Source organism: Letharia columbiana (genome assembly GCF_014066305.1).
Source record: "Letharia columbiana isolate WasteWater2 chromosome Unknown Sc0000003_s0, whole genome shotgun sequence".
NCBI classification, from domain to species: Eukaryota; Fungi; Ascomycota; class Lecanoromycetes; order Lecanorales; family Parmeliaceae; genus Letharia; species Letharia columbiana.
In genome coordinates this window covers 1585612-1609984 of record NW_023501039.1, presented here as the reverse complement: position 1 = coordinate 1609984, position 24373 = coordinate 1585612, and the positions used below count along the sequence as shown (strand labels likewise).

General features: G+C 48.7%; 6 protein-coding genes across 6 annotated transcripts; 4 read left to right on the top strand and 2 right to left on the bottom strand.

The window, feature by feature from the left end:
* Positions 1-434: 434 nt before the first annotated feature.
* On the bottom strand, positions 435-3526 carry HO173_002010 (uncharacterized protein; the record flags this gene model as incomplete). Its single annotated transcript, XM_037303946.1, has 4 exons — positions 435-617; positions 734-765; positions 822-2711; positions 2866-3526. The coding sequence occupies 4 exons, from the start codon at positions 3524-3526 to the stop codon at positions 435-437; spliced, it is 2766 nt and encodes a 921-aa protein (XP_037169668.1).
* A 456-nt stretch (positions 3527-3982) lies between these two features.
* On the bottom strand, positions 3983-5905 carry HO173_002009 (uncharacterized protein; the record flags this gene model as incomplete). Its single annotated transcript, XM_037303945.1, has 3 exons — positions 3983-4027; positions 4076-5364; positions 5416-5905. 3 exons carry the CDS (start codon positions 5903-5905, stop codon positions 3983-3985), a joined length of 1824 nt encoding a protein of 607 aa, XP_037169667.1.
* Positions 5906-8385: 2480 nt separating this feature from the next.
* HO173_002008 (uncharacterized protein) lies at positions 8386-9868 on the top strand (the record flags this gene model as incomplete). The annotated part of the gene is made up of 2 exons (XM_037303944.1): positions 8386-8681; positions 8737-9868. 2 exons carry the CDS (start codon positions 8386-8388, stop codon positions 9866-9868), a joined length of 1428 nt encoding a protein of 475 aa, XP_037169666.1.
* Positions 9869-10051: 183 nt separating this feature from the next.
* On the top strand, positions 10052-11808 carry HO173_002007 (uncharacterized protein; the record flags this gene model as incomplete). Its single annotated transcript, XM_037303943.1, has 3 exons — positions 10052-10637; positions 10694-10903; positions 10952-11808. 3 exons carry the CDS (start codon positions 10052-10054, stop codon positions 11806-11808), a joined length of 1653 nt encoding a protein of 550 aa, XP_037169665.1.
* Positions 11809-12576: 768 nt separating this feature from the next.
* Positions 12577-15219, top strand: HO173_002006 (uncharacterized protein; the record flags this gene model as incomplete). The annotated part of the gene is made up of 7 exons (XM_037303942.1): positions 12577-12669; positions 12720-12850; positions 12902-13196; positions 13247-13726; positions 13773-14870; positions 14944-15140; positions 15195-15219. The coding sequence occupies 7 exons, from the start codon at positions 12577-12579 to the stop codon at positions 15217-15219; spliced, it is 2319 nt and encodes a 772-aa protein (XP_037169664.1).
* A 1390-nt stretch (positions 15220-16609) lies between these two features.
* On the top strand, positions 16610-21695 carry HO173_002005 (uncharacterized protein; the record flags this gene model as incomplete). The annotated part of the gene is made up of 2 exons (XM_037303941.1): positions 16610-20998; positions 21060-21695. 2 exons carry the CDS (start codon positions 16610-16612, stop codon positions 21693-21695), a joined length of 5025 nt encoding a protein of 1674 aa, XP_037169663.1.
* Between the last annotated feature and the right edge of the window lie 2678 nt (positions 21696-24373).

Here is a 24373-nt window from a genome sequence, read left to right as displayed (position 1 = left end):
CCTCTAGGGTTCGCCGTGTAACTCGTCGAAACCTCGCTCCGAGGCTAAGGCGAGCTCTTACTGTTGTAAATCCCTAACTCACCCCAATCCGCGATAAATTTGGGGTTCAATTTTCTAGGGGTTTTTTAAGGCTCCCGGGGCTTCTTTAAAGGCGTTGAACGCCGGGCACTCAAAGACGTAGTTTGATAAATTACAAATTCATACCCCAAAGAATGGTAAATTACATTTTCATACCCCAAGATTTGGTGGAGGGGTATGAAAATGTAATTAGGGGTATGAATTTGTAAGGATCCAAGGTTTTGGGGTATGAATTTGTAATTTACCCGTTACTAACCTACTGCTGTCCTCACGAACGCAGGACAGACATACAATACACTCAAAGGAGCCAAATATCTACGTTTTCTTCCGTCGCCTCTATCTGGTGGTCTGTTCCCCTAGTCCATGATTGTGGCCTTGTAGAAGCAATCCCATGCTCCCTCGTCCATTCCACATGACCCCTCCACGCCCCCTGTAATACTCGCGCTGCTTTCAAAATCTTGTTTCTGGTCTCCAGAACCGTTTTGCAGTCGTGAGCTAGCTTCAATAGTCTGCACCTCTGTCCGAGAGTTCTGCGATTCCTGGTCCGTCGGTAAGTACGCTGAATCACCGCGGCTGCTCTGCCCCTCTTCGATGCGTCAAGAAATCGAGAGGCAAGGAAAGCTAAGGCAGCAACGGTAAAGTCCCGATTACAAACCCGATCCCTCTCACGTTGTCTGAAGATAGATGCTGCATAAGCTTAGCACATGGTTAAGGTAAGCTTTTGCGCTCAGTAAAGGACTTACCGAACGAAGTGCTGCATCCAATGTCTCTTAACCTCGCGTCCAGTTGGCATTTCTTACCGGCAAATTCAACTGGAACAATAGCGGAAAGGCAAGGCAAATATTCGTTCACTGTTTTTGCAAAAACCTTGCTGTCTGCAAACGACGTTGTGAAATTAAGAACTCGAAGACCGTTCCGTCGAGCGATGCTTCCGGACCATGCTCTCAGTAGATGCGCGAGTTTCTGGAAACCTTCCCTCGTTCCACTGCAATCTCCTTCGACATCTGATTCATCCTCGCTCATGCTATCATCAGCTTTCCGAAGTCTGCGAATTTCTTTTCGAAGCTCATCAAAGTTTACAAGACTGTCCAGGCCATAATTTCCCAATAATGCCCACAGCAAAGTCAAAGTCTTTTCTCGGTGACCATCAACGATCTCTTCGGCACTCAAGTCCTCTGCAATTTGGCCGGCTTCATGGACTGCGCGCAAAGCACCCAAGGCTATATGCACGTTGTAAATTCTTTGTGCCCTTGCCGTGCATGGATATTTTAGATGCTGCGAAAGAACCAAGGATTGTCCTTCTTCGAGCATGGTTGTCAACACTTCGCCTTTAGGCATTGCAATCGTAACTTTTTCTTCGAGCGTGGTGCGCGAACCCAGCGGATACAAGAGAAGCTCTACGAGTCGCGTCAATCTTACCCCATCTCGGAGATCAGTTGCCAGATTCTCGATGTTGTAGGAAAAGTCGGATAGGGGATACTGAGTGTGGTGAACGTGGTAATCCAAAGAATTTAGAAGTCGACAGATATTTCCTGCAGATGGATGGATCAATGCAATGAGCTCTCTGAGGAAAGCAAGCGAAGACTTGATAGTCGAAGATGCTTGATAGAGGTTTGTTGAGATTATGTTCATCTGCTTGGCTTTGTCGAGGAGATAAATCACCATCATGCTTCGTAACATTGTTCGCCGCCAGCACCAAGCGGGAGACGATTGTTCAGCATCAGGTGCATCTTCATTGCGGAGAAGATAAGAGTCCAAGAAAGCCTCCAGACTCTTTTTGCAGTTTTTCTGGGTATGCGCAGACTTGGGGCACGGCGAGTCGACTAGAGCTTCGCGGCCTACCACCACCTCAGCTGCGGCACTCAGCATGTCAAGACTGTAATTTCGGGCCCATAAGCTGATGAAACTTCGGCATATCCCCACATCGCTCTTCAATGATGAAGCATTAAAAGAATCTTTTGGCCGGCCAAGGCACCCATATAGAAGGGATGCCTTTAGTCGTCCATGGAGAAGGGAGCATTCAGCTCCTTGATAAAGTTTCAAGAGCGTTCGCCTCTGATGTCCATAACTCATATGATCCCGATTGTTTATGGTCTCGAAAAGACCGTTAACGCACTGAGCGAGGATCGCTTCTTGGTCAGTTAGCCAAGTATCCTCCAATATTTCCGGTCTTTCGACGTCTTCATGCATTATTGGATATTTCTGTTCTGTTGACGAGGCTACCTTGCGCAGCACAGACGCGATCAGTGTAGGTGGCGGCTGGGATGCAGAATTGTTGATGTGCGGGTCCGCTGATGCTTTCCATGTTGTACCGTAATGAAGAGTATTTCGTTTGTTAATCGTGGACTTCTGCTGCTCTTTGACTATCTCAAGCTTTCTGAAAGGCCGGGTGGCCTTTTTGGGCTGGTCATTGCTGAAACCCACCTCAGCAGTGCTCTGTGATTGCTCTCGTGCCGCCTGGGACGGATCAGAGAAAGGCAAAGCATCCGAACGATAGGCAGCACATCTGGATGCACCCTCGCATAATGGGACTCTCCTTGCTCTAATCTGCGAACCCTTATGGATCTTGTCACGGGACATCGCAGCAGTGAGCGGAAGCAGATTTTCCTTTCCCGGTCCATTTCCAGCTATATCTGCGCACACTTTGAAGTCAACATCGCTTCTTCAAGCCAGGTGCTTGAGCTGTAAAACAGATCTGAGGAGCACAAAGAGTCTTCTGCTCTCGAAACATATCTTGTGACCCAGCCTTCGGTTTAACGAGAAGAGATTACATCGAAATGTACGAACCCTGTTGGTCTTCCCTTTCTTGTAAAGGCTTAAGCGTCGGTTGCAATGGAGCTCGTCTTAGAGCCGCGGCAAGTGGCTGTTTTTGCCGTCTTTTCCAAGCATCGGATTGATTGACGACCTTTAGTGAAGATTTACTCAGACTCCTCGCATCAGATCGAAGCCTGGGATGTATCGTGAGAACTGTCGTATCTTCGGGAGGTACCCATATAGTCCGTCTTCGCGGTTTCTTTCGGATGTCCTTATCATCTTGCTGGTTAATGCCCTTACCTTGATTTGGAACTGTGGTAGAGTCGTCTGGCTGGCGCTCTGAATGTAAGACGGAGACACAGCGTCTTGCCGGTAGCATTGCTTGCATTTTCGCTCCAGAACCCATCGAATTGTCAGTATTCGATTGCCTATCAAATTTTTCTTGGTCACTTAGGTGTTTCGCCTTCGCAGCGCCGTTACTAATGGTTTCAGCGGGCTGTACGACAAGATTTTGGGACTGTGCCTGAGGCTGGGTGGAGTTCCTCCTTCTAGGTGGCGCTTTCTGCATTACGCGTTGGACATCGGTGGTAAAATGTAGTTCCTCCGTAGGCTCGTAGGGCTTGAAAGTCAATGGCTTGAGGGATGCAGAGGTGGTCAAAATGAGACAAGGGGTAGCCTCGGGGCATTGGAGCATTGTATGTATCAAAGTGTAACCAAGGTCAGAAGACAAAAAAAACAATAGCCTCTGAGTACGCAATACATTCAGGCACATGGATGATTGGGAGAATCAAAAAATCAACAAACCAACGTTTCCATGGAAACCGGCTGAGTAAAGCTAAGCGAACTTCAATCACGCATTGTATAGAGATTTGTTACAACGTTGAGTCTATGTTTGGGCAGCTCAACTTTGATACTCGAATGTCTAGTTGCTCGTAGCGATAAACATTTCACGCTGCTTGACCGTTGCTTCCTCACGGGTATACACTTGAATTAATTATAGATGGGCCAGTGTACAGTACTTTGCTAGAGGTTCCTAGGAGGAGAGGTCAGGAAATCGGTTCCCTTATTACGGTCGACATTTTGCTGAGGCTTCTACCATGTGGAGCATCATTTTGGGGAAACACAGCTCCAAGGCACGTTTGTCAAGGCCTCACAGCTTGCCCTCAGCTTTTGCCTCCTTGACTTGCTCGAAAACCTGACATCATTAGACATGAAGACAAGGATGTGAGGTCAATCGACCGACCTTTAGCATTTTCCTCCTTGCGCCTAACGCATTGACACCGCGATCCTCCAAGCCTTTATCATCCAATTCTACTAGATCAGTCCACTTGTAATCTTTCAAATTGTCGGTATACTTATGAAGCCTCAAGCTTCTTAACCAACTGGGGATATCTTGCAGTAAACTCGGATCAGTTGGATCCTCTGGTGGCTTTGAGCTCCCCCTTCTGCCCCTCGGAGATCTGCCTCTGGCCATTTCCGAATGATCAGAGAGATATCCCTCATGACTATTGCCAAGTCCCATACCGAACTGACCTAAATTTAGAGCACCCATACCGCCGCTCAGCCCGGCTGAAGCGTCGTAAGCTGCCAGATAGCCATTATTTTGCGGCGAGGCGAAAGTCATGTTGCCGAAGCCACCGCCGTGCATGGCAATACCTGGAGAATCGGGTCTAGAACGTTGGGCCGCAAAAGCAGCTTGTTGTTGCGCCTGGATTGCGGCAAGCTGTTGCGCGTTCAATGGCTGCGAGTTCAGTAACTGTCCGCTTTCGTTCACGACCAGCACATTCTGAGGCAAGGCGGGAGACATAGGCATCTGGCTCGCACTGTTTTCGCCATCATTTGACCTCGTACGACGATATTTACGAACATCGTCCAACGCTATGCGGTTGTTGACCGTCGATAGGGCAGCAAGCTTCATAGCTGTCGCGTTTGCTACCATGTCTGCTTGTGTCGCGGCCTGCTGGGTGTTGAAATTGGGCGCCATCGGCGTGTTAGACATGGAAGCCCAACTTGCATTTCCGATGTTGTATGGTGAAAGCATGGGTAGATCGCCGGCGTTCTCTGGGGCATGAACGCTTGTAGTCTGGACATTGCTATGGCCTGATAGTTGCATTTGATGTGGAGAACGTAATCCGGCGGATGCAGGCGGCTGACTGAATTGACCCATGGGTTGTTGCCCTGAGGACGACTTGGGACGATTCTCGGCAGCCCGCTGGCCCCATGGTGTGGGATTAGGCTGCATAATGTTTTCTTTTGCGTTGTCTGTAGGCTCTGATATGGATGGCGCGACTAAGGATGAGCGCTCCCCAAACGCGGCACTGTTGCGATTTGAGGTTGGTGCATTTCCCGTATGCTGAGTATACTCGGCTTTTTTCTTGGCGATAGCTGCGGCCGCGTCTGGAAACATAGCAGTGATCGTAGATGGATCCAGTCCCGAATTTCTTTTGTTACCGGGCGACGGCAAAGGTCGACCGAGAGAGTGTCGAGAGCCTTCCTTGCCCATAGCATCGCTCATCCGATTTGACATGTTGTCTGAATTATCATTAGCTGCACTTGGATCTCCGAGCCAGGGGTTTGACGCACCCTGGTCTCCAACCTTTGCGGGAGAAAGTATGCCCGGCATAGGATGCTTCCGAAGCATTTCTTCCAATGTCTGAATAAAGAATAGAATCTGTACCTTGGTGGCCTGTTGGAGGAGTGAATACAAGGACGCGGTCCTTTCGGCTTCACTCAAAACTCGGAACCATTGCTCAATCGCTGTTAGTTCATCTTTAAAATCTTGATCTGTTGTAGCACCCGCCATTTCTTCCAGAGTAGTCTCACATTGATCAATTTCAGCTATCCACTGTTCGGCAGCTTTGTCCGCAGCGTCATACTGCTGTGACTGGTTGTAGATCATTTCAGAAGCAGGTCTGATGCTCCTTCCTGATAACGGAGAAGAGGAGAATGCTCCCATGTCAGCAGAAGCTCGTAGGTGATGGCCGGTGCCAAGGTTTCGAGACGTAGGGGGCCGAAGGGAGCTTGACGCCTCAGGCGTGCTGTTCCGATTCCCAATGATCTGATTGCCAGACATCTTGGCCGACAGAGATTCTGATCAACTCTATGTGGCTGGTCCTAGTGAAAAAGCTGCCGACCGTCGAGCGAGCTTTCAAAGCGGGATATGGATCGACGTGATGGTAGATGCAGACGCAAATGTGCCGTGCAGATCTTGCCGTCTTCAAAGAAGCTTTGCCGGCACGCAGGAGGGAGTTTGAAGTATGGAGCTTATTGGCGGATATGTTGTTTTTTTAGGAGTGGTGGTGGGGTCAAGATTAGTAGGCGGGGTCCACCTTGAGAGATGTAGCTTTTGGACTCTGGTCGACTTGAGGGCAATACCACCTGCTTGGATACCAGTCCGAGAGGCGATGTGGGTCGTGAACTCCGCAGAGTGAGTTAAAACAACTAGGCACCCAAGATCCGATCAGGCGGAAGGTCTGAATATGAGAGTAAGCCTCGCTGTCAACGCTTGCGTTTTCAGGAGCAGATAGAGTCAACACGAGTGGATCAAAGCAGGAAGAATGATGCGAGTAGTGACAGTTGAGGAGGATCGGAAACGGTGGGATAACGAAACCGGGCATGGGGGAGACCGTCTCGACAAGATGGTGCGTGAGACGGAGAGCTGAAAAGCGCCGGGAAGTAAATTAGGTTGGAAGTTAAGGTTTAGGACTACTGTAGCTGTTTTGATTTTCTCGTACAGTAAGGTAAAGTCCGTACTTTCTCGTGTGCCAAGAATAAGTACCTACCGAGGGCATTATGTTATATGGAATTAATTGACTTATAAGATAGCAGTTTTATATGGTGTCGATGGTATTTGCTACTACTATAATCGTATTTTATATATAAATAGCGTTATATACTAGTATCTTAGCGGAGAACTATAAGTTACGATAACCGTATCTATACTAAATTAGTAAAAATTATCGTCTTTTAGCGATTACTTAGTAATATACCGTAATACTAAAATTTTTTAAGTACGTTATATATTTTTAATAGTACTTTTCGTAAAATAATAGTAAATCGATTTCTCTAAAAAAGCGTATTAATTTTTAATACGATAAATCTAGAAATCTAATATATTACGATAGTAATTATAAATTAGTAGAATAACGATATTTATATAGATATCTTAGTAATAATAGATTTACGTAAATTATCTTATATAGTTAAATAAACTATTCTCTAGCTTAAGTAAATTTAATCGAGTAATAATTATAAAGTAAGATAGTCCCGTAATTCGAATCAACGAATGTATTTCTTATTGAAATTAATTAATTTTCTAAATATCTTATTCTTCTTAATAGACCTTAACTATCATTGTAGAGTTTCTAATTTTTTTTATTCTTTTCGAAATAGGTTTTGATTTTATAACGGTTTCTCGGTTTTAGAACGGTGTCGTAACGGTGTCGCAACGGTTTTAATATATAAAACGTATTAAAAATATTACAGTTATTTCGATTTAATACGATTTTTTATTAATACGTACTAAGATATATAATCGTTAATTATTTAGTTCGTTTTTTATTCTTTATCGTTTAAAGGCGGAGGTGGCTTACTAACACATCTTAATAAAATAATCGTATATTTACCGTATATATACGGTAAAAGAAGGCCGCTGCTACTCGCTAAAGTAGGACTTTATACATGTCGCCGCTAGTTAGTAAGCTGAGAAACAGGGATGAATAGCGTGTTACCTACCAAATTAATCCGCGTCAAGACGTGTTTCTTAGATATCTTCTTCATCAATACCTCAACTTTAGCTACTTTAGCTACTTTTACTACCTCAATCGTATCACCTTTATTTAATAAGTCTATTTCTATAGATATCGAGCCTATCTACTATATGAACTACGACGAAGAGGCTCTACAATGCATAGTGGTGGTAGAAGCATGGCAGCTGAAGGGGGTACTTGATTGGCTATGTAGATGACTAAGTAATTATATACCGTCTCAGAAATATCTACTTTATATGATTAAACCCTCAGTGGTTTCAAAATAGTTATTTGGAACCATACTTTATATGCGATACTACTTTATAATGAACTACTACCTTACAAGTCAATTAATTCGGTATGTAAAAGTCTTGACGACGATACTTTGTTTCTGCCGTGAGTATTAGAAATCTGACCTTCTCTTCTGGGATTCATTTCAGAAGCGCTCCATCTGAAGAATTGGCACAGACGTGGATAGACCTGAGAATTGGAACGGCTCTGTTAAGGTTCTCCAGCGTTGCCACAAGAATTTCGACCCATTTATTCTGATTTCACCGGCTCTACGAGTATCAGTCTTTCAATTTCTCAACACTTTCACGGATCTTGGAACATGTCCCTGCCGCGCCAAAGTAGATTCAGCGATCCCTGACCTGCAGACCCATCTATCCTTCTCTTTCTGAAAATGACTCACGTCCTTCAGCAGTCTTAAGATATGACAAATGGGATGCGCTTTCCTTTCCGTGTATCAGAAGCGTTCTGCGCAAGAAATAGCTCAAACACTTGAAAATCAGCGCTGAAGCCTCCGATGGAGCAATTTGACCAATCAGATTACGGCCTCATGTTCGCAACACACGAATATCCAGACCCAGACTACGCTGCATATGTCACCAAATACCCCTGGAGAGAAGATGACGGTTATTTACCGTCAGCGCTACACGGTCTGCCTCCGGAATCCTTGGAGGAGATCTCACGCGCTGGGGTTTATTCTAGTCCTCAGAAAGCTGGAGACGACGGAGGCGAGGTTCTCGATAGTGTTGCTCATGGGCCCGCCAAGGAGGTGACCTGGGATCCCGACTACCAAGAGTCTGAAGCGGGTCTAACGTAATTTAGCTCCTCCCTCGAAACTCGAGAGATCTACATTCTAACATCCACGTAGAGAAGATGAAAACGTATCGGATGAAGACTCATATGCAGAGGCGTTGAAAGGCCGGAGGGATGAAACTCGGCTGCGTCAAAGGCAGAGATCCGGCCGACGTGCTGATGTATCTGGTAGAAATTCAAGCGCACCTAGGAAGGGAAGGAGAGGTCGCGGTGGTAGGGTTGGGCGAGGAGGTAAGGGAATGAAAAAGGGCTTGCGCAAGCCCATCGAGCCAACACCAGAATTCAAGGCGCTACACTCTCAGGCTACCATGGCTTTTATTGATCAAAATTACGAAGAAGCCGAGAATCTCACGCTTCAGGCATTGCTCATCAACCCTGAAATGTATCCCGCTCACAACCTACTCTCAGAGATCCACGCTGCTCGTGGTGACAAAGCGAAGGCGCTTAGTGCTGCATGGAACGGAGCACACACCAGGCCGCGAGACCCTGAGATGTGGTCAAGAATCGCACGTCTGATTCTGGAGCGTGATGACGATGACAGAGATTCCACACTTCGAGACGCGATTTACTGCTACAACCGCATTCTCTACGTCGACAGTTCGAATGTCGAAGCACGATACCAGCGAGCTGCATTGAATCATGAATTGGGCCACAAAAGGAAGGCTGCCAACGAGTATGAGCAACTGATCAAACAGCTTCCGCACGATACGACAGTCCTGCGTCACCTCGCGGAAATTTACATCGACCTTGACGAGCCTGACAATGCTTTGAGTCATTACGAAGCCACCATATATTATTTTCAATTAGTTGAGCCCTGTGACGTTACCAGTTTCACTTGGTCAGACGTTAACATTGTCTGTGAGCTGTACGGTGTTCAGCGACGGTGTGAGGAAGGTATTACTGTGCTCAAAACATTATCTCGCTGGCTACTTGGTCGTGCAAAAGAAAAATGTTGGGAAGCGTTTGATGAGGACGACAGAGAATGGGACCTCGAAGATCAGCCCCGTCGTAATGACGTGCCAGGATTTGTGCCTGGTGAACATGACGTGACCTCGTACGGCGATGGCTTGCCTCTAGAGTTGCGTGTCAAGTTGGGAGTATTCCGATTGAAGTCTGAAAGTCGAAATCTCATGGAAGCAATTGCAAGTACCTCGCCTTTAATTGATTCGCGCCATTGGCTGACATGACTGCAGAACCATTTCGAGTGTCTTGACCCAGAAGATGACCAAAATGGAGCAAAGATCTATGATTACCCTGATCTTTTTCGCGAAGCAGCAAATGCTTTAAGGGTGAGAAAATACTTTCACGAGGCTCTCCGATATTACGAACCAATAAAGAAGGTCAGCGAGTATGCGGACGCGGCGTTCTTCATGGAAATGGCTTCATGCTATAAAGCAATTGGACTTAGGACCGAAGCCGAAGACTGCTACATGATTGTTGTCGACAGTGACAAAGGAAGCCCAGAAGCACGGCGAAGACTATTAGAGATGTGCTCAGAATCAGACGTGTCTCCAAAAGGAGCACCAACTACCGATGAGGTAGTCTCGGTAAAACAGCACAAAGCAAGAAAACGTGTAGGAGGAAAGGAAGCAAAGCAGCCAAAAAAAAGTAAGGCTCTACCTTCTTGGGCAACGACTATGCTTGCCCCCCGTCTGGTGCCTCAGTCAGCCAAGCAGATTTCTCTCGAAAGGGAGGAAGCCCAAGAGGAAGATGTTAATGCTCTTTTCCTCCGGAGAGAGGCTCTCACAGAGCAAGCTAGAAATGGCGATGAAAGCTCGAAGACCGAATGGATGGCAATTACGAAGACATTGATTCAAGGATTCAAAGACAACAAGGTTTTCTACCCGCTTGACAAGCACCATAAATTTTATGGATATTCCAGAGAAGCTCGGTCGATGGCGGCAAGACCAAAACACGAGTTGGATGCTCTCGCAGAACAATCAAAGTCACACTTAGGTATATTCGACGGTCCAGCGTGCTTCGCGCTCCATCATGCTAACCAGTCACTTCAGAAACAGCACAAGGCGATCAGATCGTCATTCCCGCCGATTACTGCGGAATACCGTTCGATTGCTGGCTAGAAATCTTCCTCGCGTATGCCTTGACGCTTGCACACGGGGGAAACATCCTGTCTTCATACGAGATCATCGCTGCCGCTTTCCATGCTAATGTATTTTACCACTCGCCAGAGTCGCTTTTCCTCATCCATGTCTGTTGGTTTAGTGAGTATGCTCCCAGATCTCGTGTTTTGACGACTAATACGTATACAGCATGTGCCTTACTTGGAAACGACGACGAAACACTCTGTAATATTGCTCGCTGGTTCATGAAGGAGTATCAATTCGTCACTGATGGCTACCGCCTGTTTTCGGCACTCAACAGACTTTCTGATACTGAGAATTCTTGGTACAACTGTGGTCCCTCGCAGAAATATATACTTCGACAGCTCAAGGCCGTGGACTTCTCCCTGTTAGGCGACAGTCGCCGCAAAAGCTTGTTCCAAGAGAGAGCTTCTTACACCACTAAAGACGACAACGGCAATCAAATACGAGCTCAAGAGATGGATGTTGTGTTGCTCATGCTCTACGGTCATATACTTTACGCTGGTAAAAGCTATGCTTACGCAGTTAGTACGTCTGAACGTCCCATCCAAGGCTTGGCGGCCGATTATCGCAATGGCTTACTCCTGATACTCAACGCAGACTATTTCTTGCGCGCTCTCGCTCTTGACCCAACAAACGTTATGATCAAATTTTCCCTAGCCCTGGGATACCTACACTATGCGCTCAAGCGACAAGCCGACAACCGGCACCATATATTGATGCAAGGCCTGGCTTTTCTATTAGAGTACTACGATTGCCGACAACGGTCTAGTAGATCCTCAGAGAAGCAGGAAGCGGAGTACAATGTGGCTCATGCTTATCACCTATTGGGCTTGACCCATCTCGCGATTCCATACTATGAACGATGCCTAGCCATGAGCGCGGCTGCGCAAGTTGAGGAGTCAGGTTGCCGAGCAGAAGATATTGCACAAGAGGCAGCCTTTGCTTTGCAAAATCTTTGGGCAGCAAGCGGCAATATGGAGAAGGCTTGGGAGATCACGGAGAAGTGGCTAGTGGTCAGATAAAAAGCTAGATGCCTGAAGGTATTCGATAGCATGTTCCTAGACTAATACCACTTGAGGTGCCCATTACCATGTCATCCTCGCCATACCAATATCTTTCTTCTGTAGCTGATCTAGGCCTTTCCCGCGATTGTAGAGTATGTGACCTCTGCTGATTCCCAGTGTTCTCATGAGAGTCGGAACGACTCCTATCAAACCTAGGCGCCCAGCCATGGGTAGCATTAAATCTTCGCTCAGCGCGAAAACGACCAAAGGATTGGAGACCTAAGATCGTCATCAGTAATGTGTTTTGACTGGCGACGTTTGTAGATGATGAAAAATTCAGAGATGGCAGCAGTAAGATACCTTAATCCTCGGGACTTACTAGCCTCTTCGAGGCCACTAGTATGTTTCATTAGCGCAGCTTTTTGACAAGTACAATTTTCGAATTTCAGGGTCGATTGCAAGACGTCCTTGACGATATCTTCGCAGAGAAGCACTGTGGCAAAATACATCTGTAAGCAAAGAGTATCCGTTCATTATCCTGAACAAATTTATACGCGAAGTCTTGTCTTAAAATTTGAAGGCTGTGATAAGTTGGGTAAATTGCGCTCATGCGTAAATACGAGTAAGATTAGCGTGCCTAGACTCCCGCCCGGTCCCCGTGCACCGACTGCCTTTCCCAATGCCACAGGTGGCTAAGCCAGTGGTTGGAAGCTTCATATGTCGAAATACTACACACCGTATTGCGTTCCACCTCCTCATTGAGTCGTTCTAGGGACTGGGGGAAATATGGACTACGAAGCTCTCAAAGACCAGTGGAGCGAGGTCGAGGACCGTGATGGCATCAGACTAAGTTGGAACACATTTCCAAGTACTCGCATGGTAAGTCTGGTATCCGCCCATCTTGCCGGCCACTACTCATGTCGATCCAGGAAGCCTCCCGGCTTGTTGTACCCATTGGAGCCCTCTACACCCCCTTGAAGGAGAAGCCGGACACACCGCTGCTACAATATGAGCCCATCACTTGCAAGGCTCCTTGCCGAGCTGTGCTTAACCCCTTTGCGTACGGTAGCGTCTAACATTTAGATTCATGCATGATAGCTAATAGTTTCAGGACTGTCGATACAAGAGCTCGGTTATGGATATGTCCCTTCTGTTTATCCCGGAACGGACTGCCTGCTCACTACAAAGACATCACACAAGATAACATACCCCCCGAGCTGCACCCAGCGAGCACGACGATTGAGTATAGGCTGGCACGACCGGCACCAGCCCCCCCACTGTTCGTCTATGTTGTCGACACATGTCAGGAGGAGGACAGCCTAAAGGCACTGAAAGACTCCTTGGTCATGAGCCTCAGCCTTCTGCCGCCGAATGCTCTCGTAGGATTAATAACGTTTGGAACGATGGTAATCCTTCTAATGCGCTGGTTTGGAATGCGAGACTGACCTTGTCACAGGCGCAAGTGCACGAGCTTGGCTATACCGAGTGCGCAAAGTCGTATGTTTTCCGAGGGAGTAAGGATTACGCAGCAAAGCAGGTCCAGGAGATGCTCGGTCTATCCAGTTCCAGCATGCGCACCAATGTACCTCCCCAGCCAGGCAGGCCTGCCCCAGTCATGGGACCCACTGCGAGATTCTTGCTGCCTGTCCAGCAGTGCGAATTTCAACTCACAAATGCTTTGGAGCAGCTTCAGAAGGACCCTTGGCCAGTAGCAAACGACAAACGTTCTCTGAGATGTACCGGGGTCGCTTTGAGCGTAGCAGTGGGCTTACTCGAGACTTCATTTCAAAATGCCGGTGGCAGGATTATGTTGTTCGCTGGAGGACCAGCAACAGAAGGGCCTGGCCTCGTAGTAGGCCCGGAATTACGTGAACCAATACGATCACATCATGATATTGATCGGGATAATATCAAATACTACAAGAAGGCTCTGAAGGTAAGCTTCCAATATCAGAACGCGGCTCTACTACTAACACAAAAAGTTCTACGACAATCTTGCGAAGCGAGTATCCCACAACGGTCATATCATCGACATCTTCGCAGGCTGTCTTGACCAGGTCGGACTTCTTGAGATGAAAGGTCTTTCTAACTCCACTGGAGGTCACATGATTCTCACCGATAGCTTTACCTCATCGCAGTTCAAACAGTCTTTTGTCCGAGTCTTTGATAAAGATGCTTCAGATAACCTGCTCATGGGGTTCAACGCGTCGTTGGAAGTGTTAACGACCAAGGAGTTGAAGGTCACTGGCCTTATAGGGCATGCGGTGTCTCTCAACAAGAAGTCGAATTCCGTGGGGGAGACCGAATGTGGAATCGGTAACACCTGCTCTTGGAAGATGTGCGGTATTGATCCAACCGCCAGCTTTGGACTGTACTTCGAAATTGCGAACCAAGGCGGACCAGCGCAACATCAGCAGGGCCCACAAAAGGGCATGATGCAGTTTTTGACCTACTACCAGCATTCTTCCGGCCAATTCCACCTTCGGGTCACCACAGTGGCGCGCAACCTCAGTGGACCAGCTGGTGACCCGGCCATAGCCCAATCCTTCGATCAGGAAGCTGCCGCCGTTCTCATGTCCCGCATTGCGGTATTCAAAGCAGAGGTGGATGACGGGCCAGACGTACTTCGATGGGTAGACAGAATGCTCATCCGACTGTGTTCGAGGTTTGCAGAATACAGAAAAGACGATCCATCATCCTTCCGGCTCGAGAAGAACTTTACTTTATACCCGCAATTCATGTTCCACCTTCGTCGCAGCCATTTCCTGCAGGTATTCAACAGTTCACCTGATGAGACAGCATTTTATCGACACGTGCTCAACCATGAATACGTCGGAGACTCGTTGGTCATGATCCAGCCGACCTTAGATTCTTATACCTTTGATCAAGAAGGCAGTGTGCCTGTCTTACTCGATTCCGCTTCTATCCATCCGACACACATCTTGCTTCTAGACACGTTCTTCCAGATCTTGATTTTCCATGGCGAGACGATGGCGGAATGGAGGAAGGCAGGCTATCAGGATCAAGAAGGTTACGAAAATTTCAAGAGCATACTGGAGCAACCAAAGGAAGACGCAAGGGTAAGCTGGTTTCCAGGCAGACTCTCGTTGGGGGGGGGGGGTTGGTGTCAAACTGAGGCTAATTATTGCATAGGAATTGGTGCAAGATCGATTTCCGTTACCTCGATTTATAATTTGTGATGCAGGCGGCTCTCAGGCCCGTTTCCTTCTTGCTAAGCTCAACCCATCGACAACTCACACTACCAACAGTAACTACGGAAATGGCAATTCAACACAAACCATCTTCACGGACGATGTGTCGCTACAGAGCTTCATGGACCATCTGATGAAGTAGGTCATTCCCCAAAAGCAATCCCCAAGGACTTGCTAATGCAGATTCGACAGGCTGGCCGTTTCAGGTACCAGCTGAAACCCCATAGAAAGAATGGCCCTTGGCAGCTCTTTTTGGGTAACAGCCTGGCACAACCTTCAGCGCCTTTGATATGGTGTCTCAAGAAGTCTTTACAGCTAGCATGTAACGTAGCACCCGTAGACAAGGCCAAGCGTCAACTACTGTTATGGACGCAGAGAATGTTGTGGCCCAAAGTTAGGTTCTTTACGGGGCACCTTTACAGCTTGAAGGAGACTGTGACGGACGTCTTATGCATTATGTGTCTGCTTCTTAGGGTCTGCTTCTTAGGGTGTGTAGGTAATTAGATGGCGCACTACTAGAAGCTACTTACAATGCATGAAATATGCAAAAGTACCAGTTGCATGATTCAGCAGCCCGCCGCGCAGAGGTAGTGCATAAGGCAATGATCAGCGGGACAGAGGGCAAATCTTGCCAGTGGAGCGGGGAGGGAGGTGCGCAATGTGAGGCACCCATTTGAAAGCCAACGAATAGTAATGTTTGTGCGGGAAAATGCCTATCAAACAGTAGTGTCACAGAACTCAGATCGACTGCCTATCAACCGGATGCCTATCAACCGGATGCCTACATTGCATCCACACATTGGATCTGCAGCCAATGCAAAAAGCCCGCAACGGTCGGATCGCGGGCAAAAGTCATTGGTTGGAAGCCGCTTGTGTGAGGCTCCTTCAAAAAAGGACCAGCGCTGTCCTTGGATTGCACCTCAGGCCCCTAGCCGTAGGGAACCTTCCTTTCCTTGTCTCTCGTCATCCCATGACTGTGGGCCCATTCCACGAGTCTTTCCTATACCGAGGTAAAGTAAATTTCGTCGGTTATAAGCAGTTGGATATCTGTCCGGCAACGTCAAACATAATCACGTTTTATGTGGGGGGGGGTGGTCTCTGGGCGCTAGGGGTAAGCCACGGACAGCAGCTAGTGCAGCTCGGCCGCCTCTCTCAAGATCCAAGTCTCTATCAGCCAAGCCAAGAGAGAACGAGAGACCTCGACTTTTTTCTCCCGTTCTTCTGACCCTCTCTCTACCTTCTGCTTTACCCAGGTAGTCACCTCTGCCACTGGCAATCAAAACACGCATACCTGCTCGAACGGTTCCAGCGCTCCCCCTCTCCGGCCGATCTCTTGCGGATTCCATCGTCATCTGCTTACCGCGTGCAATCCCACCAATCAAGGAGAACCTCAGCCAACCCTCGGCCGGTCAGGAGAATGACATGCAGGAAACGTTGGACAAGAAGTCGCAAAGGCATTGGAACATATCCATGCTGCAACCGATGAGTCTTGGTGTAGACACCAAACTGCATTGAAAGCACCACTGGCATCATCTAGCGGGTGTGCATTGTTTGCTTGCCCTTGTCACTTTCGGGTCTAAGGAGTGAAAAGGCGAGAGGGAAGCGCCATGTTTTCAGAAGTTGCGCATCAACAACAGCAGCACCATTTTCAACAGTCTTTATACTCGCCTCGTCATAATGAATCCAAAGACGTACAGTCGGCCCATTTTGAAAGCTCTCCGCAGCTCAATCAGCCCAGTCAGATGCGGCATGCTACCTTTCGACAAAGGTTGGAGAAGCCTCATCAATATCCTCGTTCACTACGGAGTAGCTTGGCAATGTCGCAGCAAATACCACCTCGAACACAGTATACGTCCACCTCCGAAGCTTCAGAGCACATGCTTCGACGAAAGACCCCAAATGGAACCCTGGCAGCAGGATATGATGGGAGTCCTGTCGAGTGGACGAAGAGACCACATGCGACGAAGCATCTCTTGTTACCTGTGTCGAATGCTTCCAGCCAGACAACCTATCCTTACCCTCTGGCGCAGGGGTTTACCGAACCTTCAGCGCCCCAAAACGCCCACTTCGTCAACTCGAGAGCCGGAGAACAACAACGTGCCCAGAAATTGAACAGCAATGTTCCCTCGAATACGACTGTGCAAGGCGCAAGATCTAGTGATGAGGTAAAGGTGGATTCAGGATGGAGATCCAATAGCGTCCCACCCGCAGGCTTAGACTCCGTCCTGGACCAGTCTTACTCACATCATCACCATTATAACCTAGCAGGGAGCCAACATGTTCCAACAGTCTTACAGCCCATGTGGCCGCCATGCTTGGGTCCTACCTCCATACACAGTCCCGGACCTTACGGGCCGTACTGGCCAGACGGTGCTTTTGAGCCCTACCGCCCTGCGCCTCTTCGTGACCCGAGGTTTCAGTATCAAAAACCCGAACCTACTGTTGACTTGTCTACTCCGCAGCTGCCTGCTGTCAGTCACTATGGCCAATGGCTACAAGCCCATAGCGATTCTCAATACACTCAGGTGACCGATCCTTCGGTCATACCTGCTTCTGTCCTTGACGAGCGTACACATGAAATACTGGCCTCTCCAAACCACGTGCATGATAGCGTAAACAACGTAAGTCCTATATTCAACAATCATGCGGCAGCTACAACGCAGCAGCAACATAGCATTCCTCTCGCGTATCGGAATAAGCCATCTGCCTGGAAAGACCAGAGCGCTCGAACATTTAGCGAGATCTATAGTCATCCAGGGTTAGCAAGTTCTGGATACTGTACGCCTTCTATGCCTTCGCATCACGATCCAGCGGTATCAAACAGCAATGCCCATTTTAGAGAGAAAGTCCTCATGTGGGCCCATCGAATCTACGGCGGCCTACTCGCCTCCATTGAACAGACGCGGCGCAATCCCCCTAACGAGCAGCATAATGCTGGGGTACAACATCAATCTAGCTGCTCTATATACCCTCCACGGCGACCTTACCCATCCTGGTCGAATAGCTACGGCCGTAACAATCGATCCTGTGACCTAAATATAGCAACGCAGGCCTCTCTGAAGGACCAGTATAGCACTCTTAATCAACCATTGGCTTCCATTCGCGCAGGGAAATTTTCCTCAGGTGGTCAGGTCTCAGCATTCCAGCCGTCCTCTGCAAACTGCGCTTCTCTGCCGAGTAACCAGTCTCGACAGCGGTGGCAGTCACATGACGGACGTTCTCGGTCCTGTGCCCTTGCAATACAATCCAGTTATGTACCGCCTCATCTTTCTTCGGATATGCATGCGACTTCTCCATCCGCTGCAGCTATATGCGCTATGGAAATGCTTAGCAGACTCTGTCAAGAGAGCGGCCTGGAGTGGATGGATGGCATGCTTCTGACAGGTTGTCTCGCGTATGGATTGGGTGACTATAACAAAGCTATGAAGTGGTATTTGAAAGTTTTACAACGCGACCCCGACAATGTAGAGGCCATGTCGAATTTGGCGGCCACCTTGCTTGCGCTTAACAGGAGGGATGATGCTGAGCAGTATTGGCTTCGGTCTGTGAAGCTTCGACCCAGCTATTTTGAAGCCATTGAGCATCTTATCGGTCTTTTGCATGAATGTCATCGCGGAAGGGAAGCGGTGAAAGTCATCGAATACGTCGAACACGCTCTTCGAATCAATTACGACTCAAATTTGGCACAAACCCAGCGCAACATGGTGACTGGCGGTAGCCCTTTCGCCGGCAAATATATTTCGGACAGCTCGGATCTCGAAGCTATCGGCGGGTTCGGATCCAGTGGATACGCCATATCGCCGTCCGAAAATGGTCGAATGCTCGCTCTGGTGCATGGTAAAGGCAATATGCTGTATCAACTCGGAGATAATACAGGAGCCGCCAAGGCGTTCGAGGAGGCTATTCTGATTGGCGCCGGAAGACGTCACCTCGGCATTCGAGCTTTAATCAAACAAGTTTTGGCCGTCTTTTCAGAGCAGCCGCGTTTAGGTATTGGGAGCCCTCATGGAAATTATGGTGTGGACGAGCCAATATTACTTCCACCTGACATTGCGCTGGAAACCTCACGACTTGTCTTTCCTACACAAGGTCGGCTCCCTGGCCTTGAGGCTGTCCCTGACGGCTTTGGCTACAAGGCAGCAGTGTCAATAATCAGTAATTCTCTCCTCTCTCTTGCCAAAATCTATCAGGATGGAATGTCTTCTAGCGGAGCTGCGGCCACCGCGCCAAGAGCAACTTCTGGAGTTCAGGAGATACTGGCACTCTACTATCTCTCGCTATCGCTTCAACCCAGCCCGTCGACTGCTAACAACGTCGGCATCCTTTTGGCCGGTGTCCAGCAATCAACTCGATCTAGGTCGACCCTGAAACCTACCGTTTCGCAAACTTCATCTGTTCCCGGGGTCACGCCTGGTAGTGGGATTGCTCTAGCACTTGCATACTACGATTATGGCCTGAAGCTTGACTCACACCATGCTCATCTGTACACAAACCTTGGCAGCCTCTTCAAAGACATCGGGCAATTAAATGCTGCCATCAAGATGTATGAGAAGGCGGTTGAGTGCGACGGCAATTTCGATATAGCCCTTGCTAATCTAGCGAATGCCGTCAAAGATCAAGGTAAAGTAAGCGATGCGATTAAGTACTATAAGAGAGCTGTCACGTCGAATCCCGATTTCGCAGAGGCTGTTTGCGGTCTTGCGAATGCGCTGAACTCCGTCTGTAGTTGGCGTGGTCGCGGTGGAATCAATCATTTCATGAACAACCGAGATCGTTGGCACGTTGACGAGCGTGGCGACCTGTTCGATTCTAAAAAGGCTTCTGTTCCAAGTTCTGGATGGATTGAACGTGTCGTTGCAATCGTTGAGAAGCAGTTACACGATGGTGAGGGTTGGGGTAAAGGTGTCCTTCACAGCATTGGTATAGAAAAATTACTTCAGCGATTGAGCCTGGAAGGCGAAGGTCAGCACCACAGAGGTCTCAGGAGCGCCCTCGAGGGCTGGGCTGGGAATCAATGGGAGGGTGCTAAAGTAGTTCGACTGATCGAACGAGCCACGAGGCAGCTGGTCCGACAGATCTATCGGTCTCAGTATATTGAAAAACGATCCATTCCCTCCAGCCATCGAATGCGACCACAGCTGCCCGCAGCTCTGGCAATTCCCAGCGCCCCGACTGTGCTTCCTTTCCATACGTTTACCTGCCCTTTGTCTGCGAAGCAGATTCGCAAGATCTCTCAACGCAACGGTCTACGGGTTTCATGCTCCACACTACGGGCTCCTTGGCTCTCTGCTCACGTGTATGATCCTCCGGCACCACCTAAGCCGTATCTTAACGTTGGCTATATATCTTCCGACTTTAATAATCATCCTTTGGCGCATCTCATGCAATCAGTCTTCGGCTTTCATGACAAACTTCGCGTCAAGGCCTTTTGCTATGCAACGACTACCAGTGATGGCTCCGTGCATCGTCAGCAGATTGAGCGGGAAGCACCCGTTTTTTACGATGCATCTACCTGGTCGATTGATCGCGTAGTGAACCAGGTAGCCGCAGACGGCATTCACATTCTCATTAACCTCAATGGGTATACCCGAGGCGCAAGGAACGAGGTATTTGCAGCGCGTCCGGCTCCTATACAGATGTCGTTCATGGGCTTTGCAGGCACGTTGGGCGCCGAATGGTGCGATTATCTGCTCGCGGACAAGATTGCGGTCCCCCCACAGACACTCAGGCCCTGGCGGGGGAATGTAGACCTTACAGATCAGACTCAGGATGGCAACAACGAGGATGATCATGATGACTGGGTTTATGGTGAGAATATTATTTTTACGAGGGACACCTTCTTCTGTTGTGACCATAGACAAAGCGCTCCGGATGCCCAAGAACCGCAGCTCAGCTGGCCAGAAGAACAGCGACGGCGATGGAAGATGCGCAAGGACTTGTTCCCAACTTTATCAGATGATGCTGTCATCTTCGGCAACTTCAACCAGCTTTACAAGGTTTGCGGGTCCTCCGTCTGCCACCGAATTTGCATATGACTGACCCCCCTATGACTCTTAGATCGATCCCACTACGTTCAGAACGTGGCTACGCATCCTGTCCCGCACACCAAAGGCGGTATTATGGCTCCTGAGATTTCCCGACCTCGGTGAGGAGAATCTCAGAGAAACAGCGTTGCGCTGGGTTGGCGCCGAGGTCGCGTCGCGAATTATCTTCACAGACGTTGCGCCAAAGCACCAGCATATCTCGCGAGCCCGTGTCTGCGATCTTTTTCTAGACACGCCAGAATGCAATGCCCACACCACCGCTGCAGATGTGCTCTGGTCCGGCACGCCATTGCTAACCCTGCCGAGGTATGAGTATAAAATGTGCTCGAGAATGGCTGCTTCAATCCTGAGGGGGGCGTTGCCGAAGGACGTTGAAGGCGACAGAGCGGCAGAGGATTTAATTACTGATAGTGACGACGCGTACGAGGAGCAAGGGGTAGAGCTTGGTAGTGACCTTGTGTACCCGGTGGAGGACGGCAAGCAGGGAATGGGTAGGGGTAGATTGATGGAGCTCAGGAAGCTACTCTACGAGAGTCGTCGGACTAGCCCGCTCTTTGATACTCGACGCTGGGTTCGGGATTTAGAATCTGCGTATTCGGAAGCGTGGCGCAGATGGGTCAATGGAGAAGGCGGGGATATTTGGTTATAATGATGACGGATTCTGTTATTCGAACATGTACGATTTTATGATTACGAGGTACGGAATCTGGAATATCGAAGGAGCAAGAGAAGGAAACTTCTGACATTGGATACGGTATGATAGCATATTGCATAGCGCTGGGGATATTCTGGACATATCATTACCTTCTCGAGGAGCCGGTGGCTTGGGCGACGGAACCGGATGTTCGGGATATTCGAGGTAGAAGATGGAAGGCAGATATGCAGTGGATTTTAGGCCCTGTTTTCCATCCGTGATTGAACTTTGAAGGAAATGGCCCCTGTTCCCTTGTGCCTCCAACCCCAAAAGGCCGCATTGCCACATTTGCCTGACTCAGAGCCAGAAGATTTGTGATGGATACGACATGCGAATGCAACCCGTTTTCCGCTCATGTCTTCATTTGAAGATCGTGTTTTCTGGACGATACGTCCCCTGTCTCGAAGCGTGTGAAGGAAGCATGAGACCTGCAATCTTTAGCTTAACCCCATCATCAGGATTTTCAAACACCGATGCGACTTTTTCCAAGCGTTTTACCGGCAGAATTGAAGTTCCTCGAGGTCATCGCTCGGAACTCATTCATAGCTTCTCTTACAAACATGACGAGCTTGATGGGATCAAGTAGTAAGAGAGGAGGGGAAAGGGAAAAGGAAAAGGAAAAGGGGGGGGGGGGTTAGATGCTGGGGAAATGGTGGGATGGTGGGAAGGGGAAAAAGATGATGGCTTCAAAGTAACATTAGACGCATGACTGTACCAGAGTTGAGAGGACATAAAGTGTGAAGGTAAATCTCCGTGACGGGCATCAGTTGGTGGTGTATATATGCTTCTGGCTTCTGGATACGTTGGTTTTGGATGTCGAAAGCGATTGGCTTTCGGCAACCCCGTGAAGGCAAAGCTGATGGATGACCTGACCCGACTTGGGTGACAATAATAATGAGAATAAGAATATCATTATTATTATTATCATCATTATTATTATTGTTGTTATTGTTTGAACCAAGTTGCAGGTTGCAGGCTGCAGGTTGCATTATTCTTGCAGACTGCAGAGCAAAATCCAAATTCCAAATACCTTACCTTACTTTACCTTACCTTGCCCTGGCTAAAGGCGCCATCGACAAATGAGGCTAAAGGCTTCAAAGGGCTTAGTTTCCTGCCCAAAGCCTCAAAGTCTCCCAGTCCCAGTCCCAGTCCCAGTCCCAGTCTCCCAAATTCCTAGACACAGATCTCGTCTATCTGCGCACTTTTGAGTGCCGACATATGCCATAATAATACTTTGCCTTTCACTGCCGTGCCAAGCATTCAATGCCTCAGTACTTTAATAACCCCCCCCCCCTCCTCTCCCCAAATGTCACAATTCGGCAGTCGCTAAAAAAGCGCGCATTGAGTTTAGTCTCGGCGCTTCATGAAGCCATGAAGCCATGAAGGCATGAAGCCATGAAGCCCATGAAGCCATGAAGCCATGAAGCCATGAAGCCATGAAGCCATGAAGCCCATGGATGTCAAACAATGTTGGTCGTAGATGACGACCGTTGGGAGCTGGCAGTATCATTGTTGTCATCGAAATGTCGGAAGTTAAAAAGAAGAAAAGAAAAAGAAAGAAAATGCATCTGGTTCATCGGTCGATCGCTCCGGACTATCTCGCTATTTTGACTGATCGACCATTCAAGACCCTCAGACCATTGCATTTTAGCGGCCTCGTAGGTTGCAGCCGGTCCCAACCTTATGCACTTTCCGCTCCCCATTATTATTCGGTGTGTCGTTGAAGTGCAGACCTGGGCCTGGCAGCTGGCAGCAGGAACGCCGCGGGCGACACTGCAGGGAACGATGCCGCAAGCAGTCAAATGAAGCGAGCCGGGTCTCTACGTTCTAGACTGCCAGAGCCATCATTTCACCCCATCCTGTTCGTACGCACTGCGCAACGGTCCAGCGGCATCCCGATCTGTCATGCGAAATGCGCATGACGATGGACGACGTACTCACTGGACCGCAAAGATACTTTAGGTAGTCTACGATCTTTGATTTACCCACTCTTGGCGATCTATCGAGGCTCAGAATCAAAATTCAAGATGCAAGATGCGAGATGCTCCTCGATGGCACGCACGCAAGTAGTGTTTCAGGAATCCCTGCACATGCGCCAGAGCTGCAAACCCCACTTTGCAGTTGGCCCGAATTCCTCCATGGACCATGACGGTCAAACGGTGTCTCGATAAATCCAAGGTGTATCGTAACACATTACGGGAGCCTCAGGCGTTTGGTACGGAAAGACAAGGGCCGATATTCCACCTCTACGAATGAGGGTGACCGTTGGAAGTCCGAGTGCGCCACGATTACCTTTTGGAGCTGAAGCGTCACTGGGTCAAGGGTCAGCTCCCGGAGGATTTGCTTGATTGGGTCGAAGGCAAGAATGATCTGCACAACGTTTTTCGGTCCCGATTCCCACCAAACCCTGCCAGATGAGATCCTAGCGTCTACCATGTCGCAACGTTGGTTCGTGGGTACGTGGACTGCCGTCATGCCGCATATACACTAACGCACGGTGAATCGGACTAAGGCCCATCGCTCTTCGCTCGTGCTCGGTCGACTCCAGGTGCATGATGCGGCCGCAGGTCCCGCGGTTACTTTACATGTCCCGAGACGCGAGAGAGAGAGAGAGAGAGAGAGAGAAAGAGAAA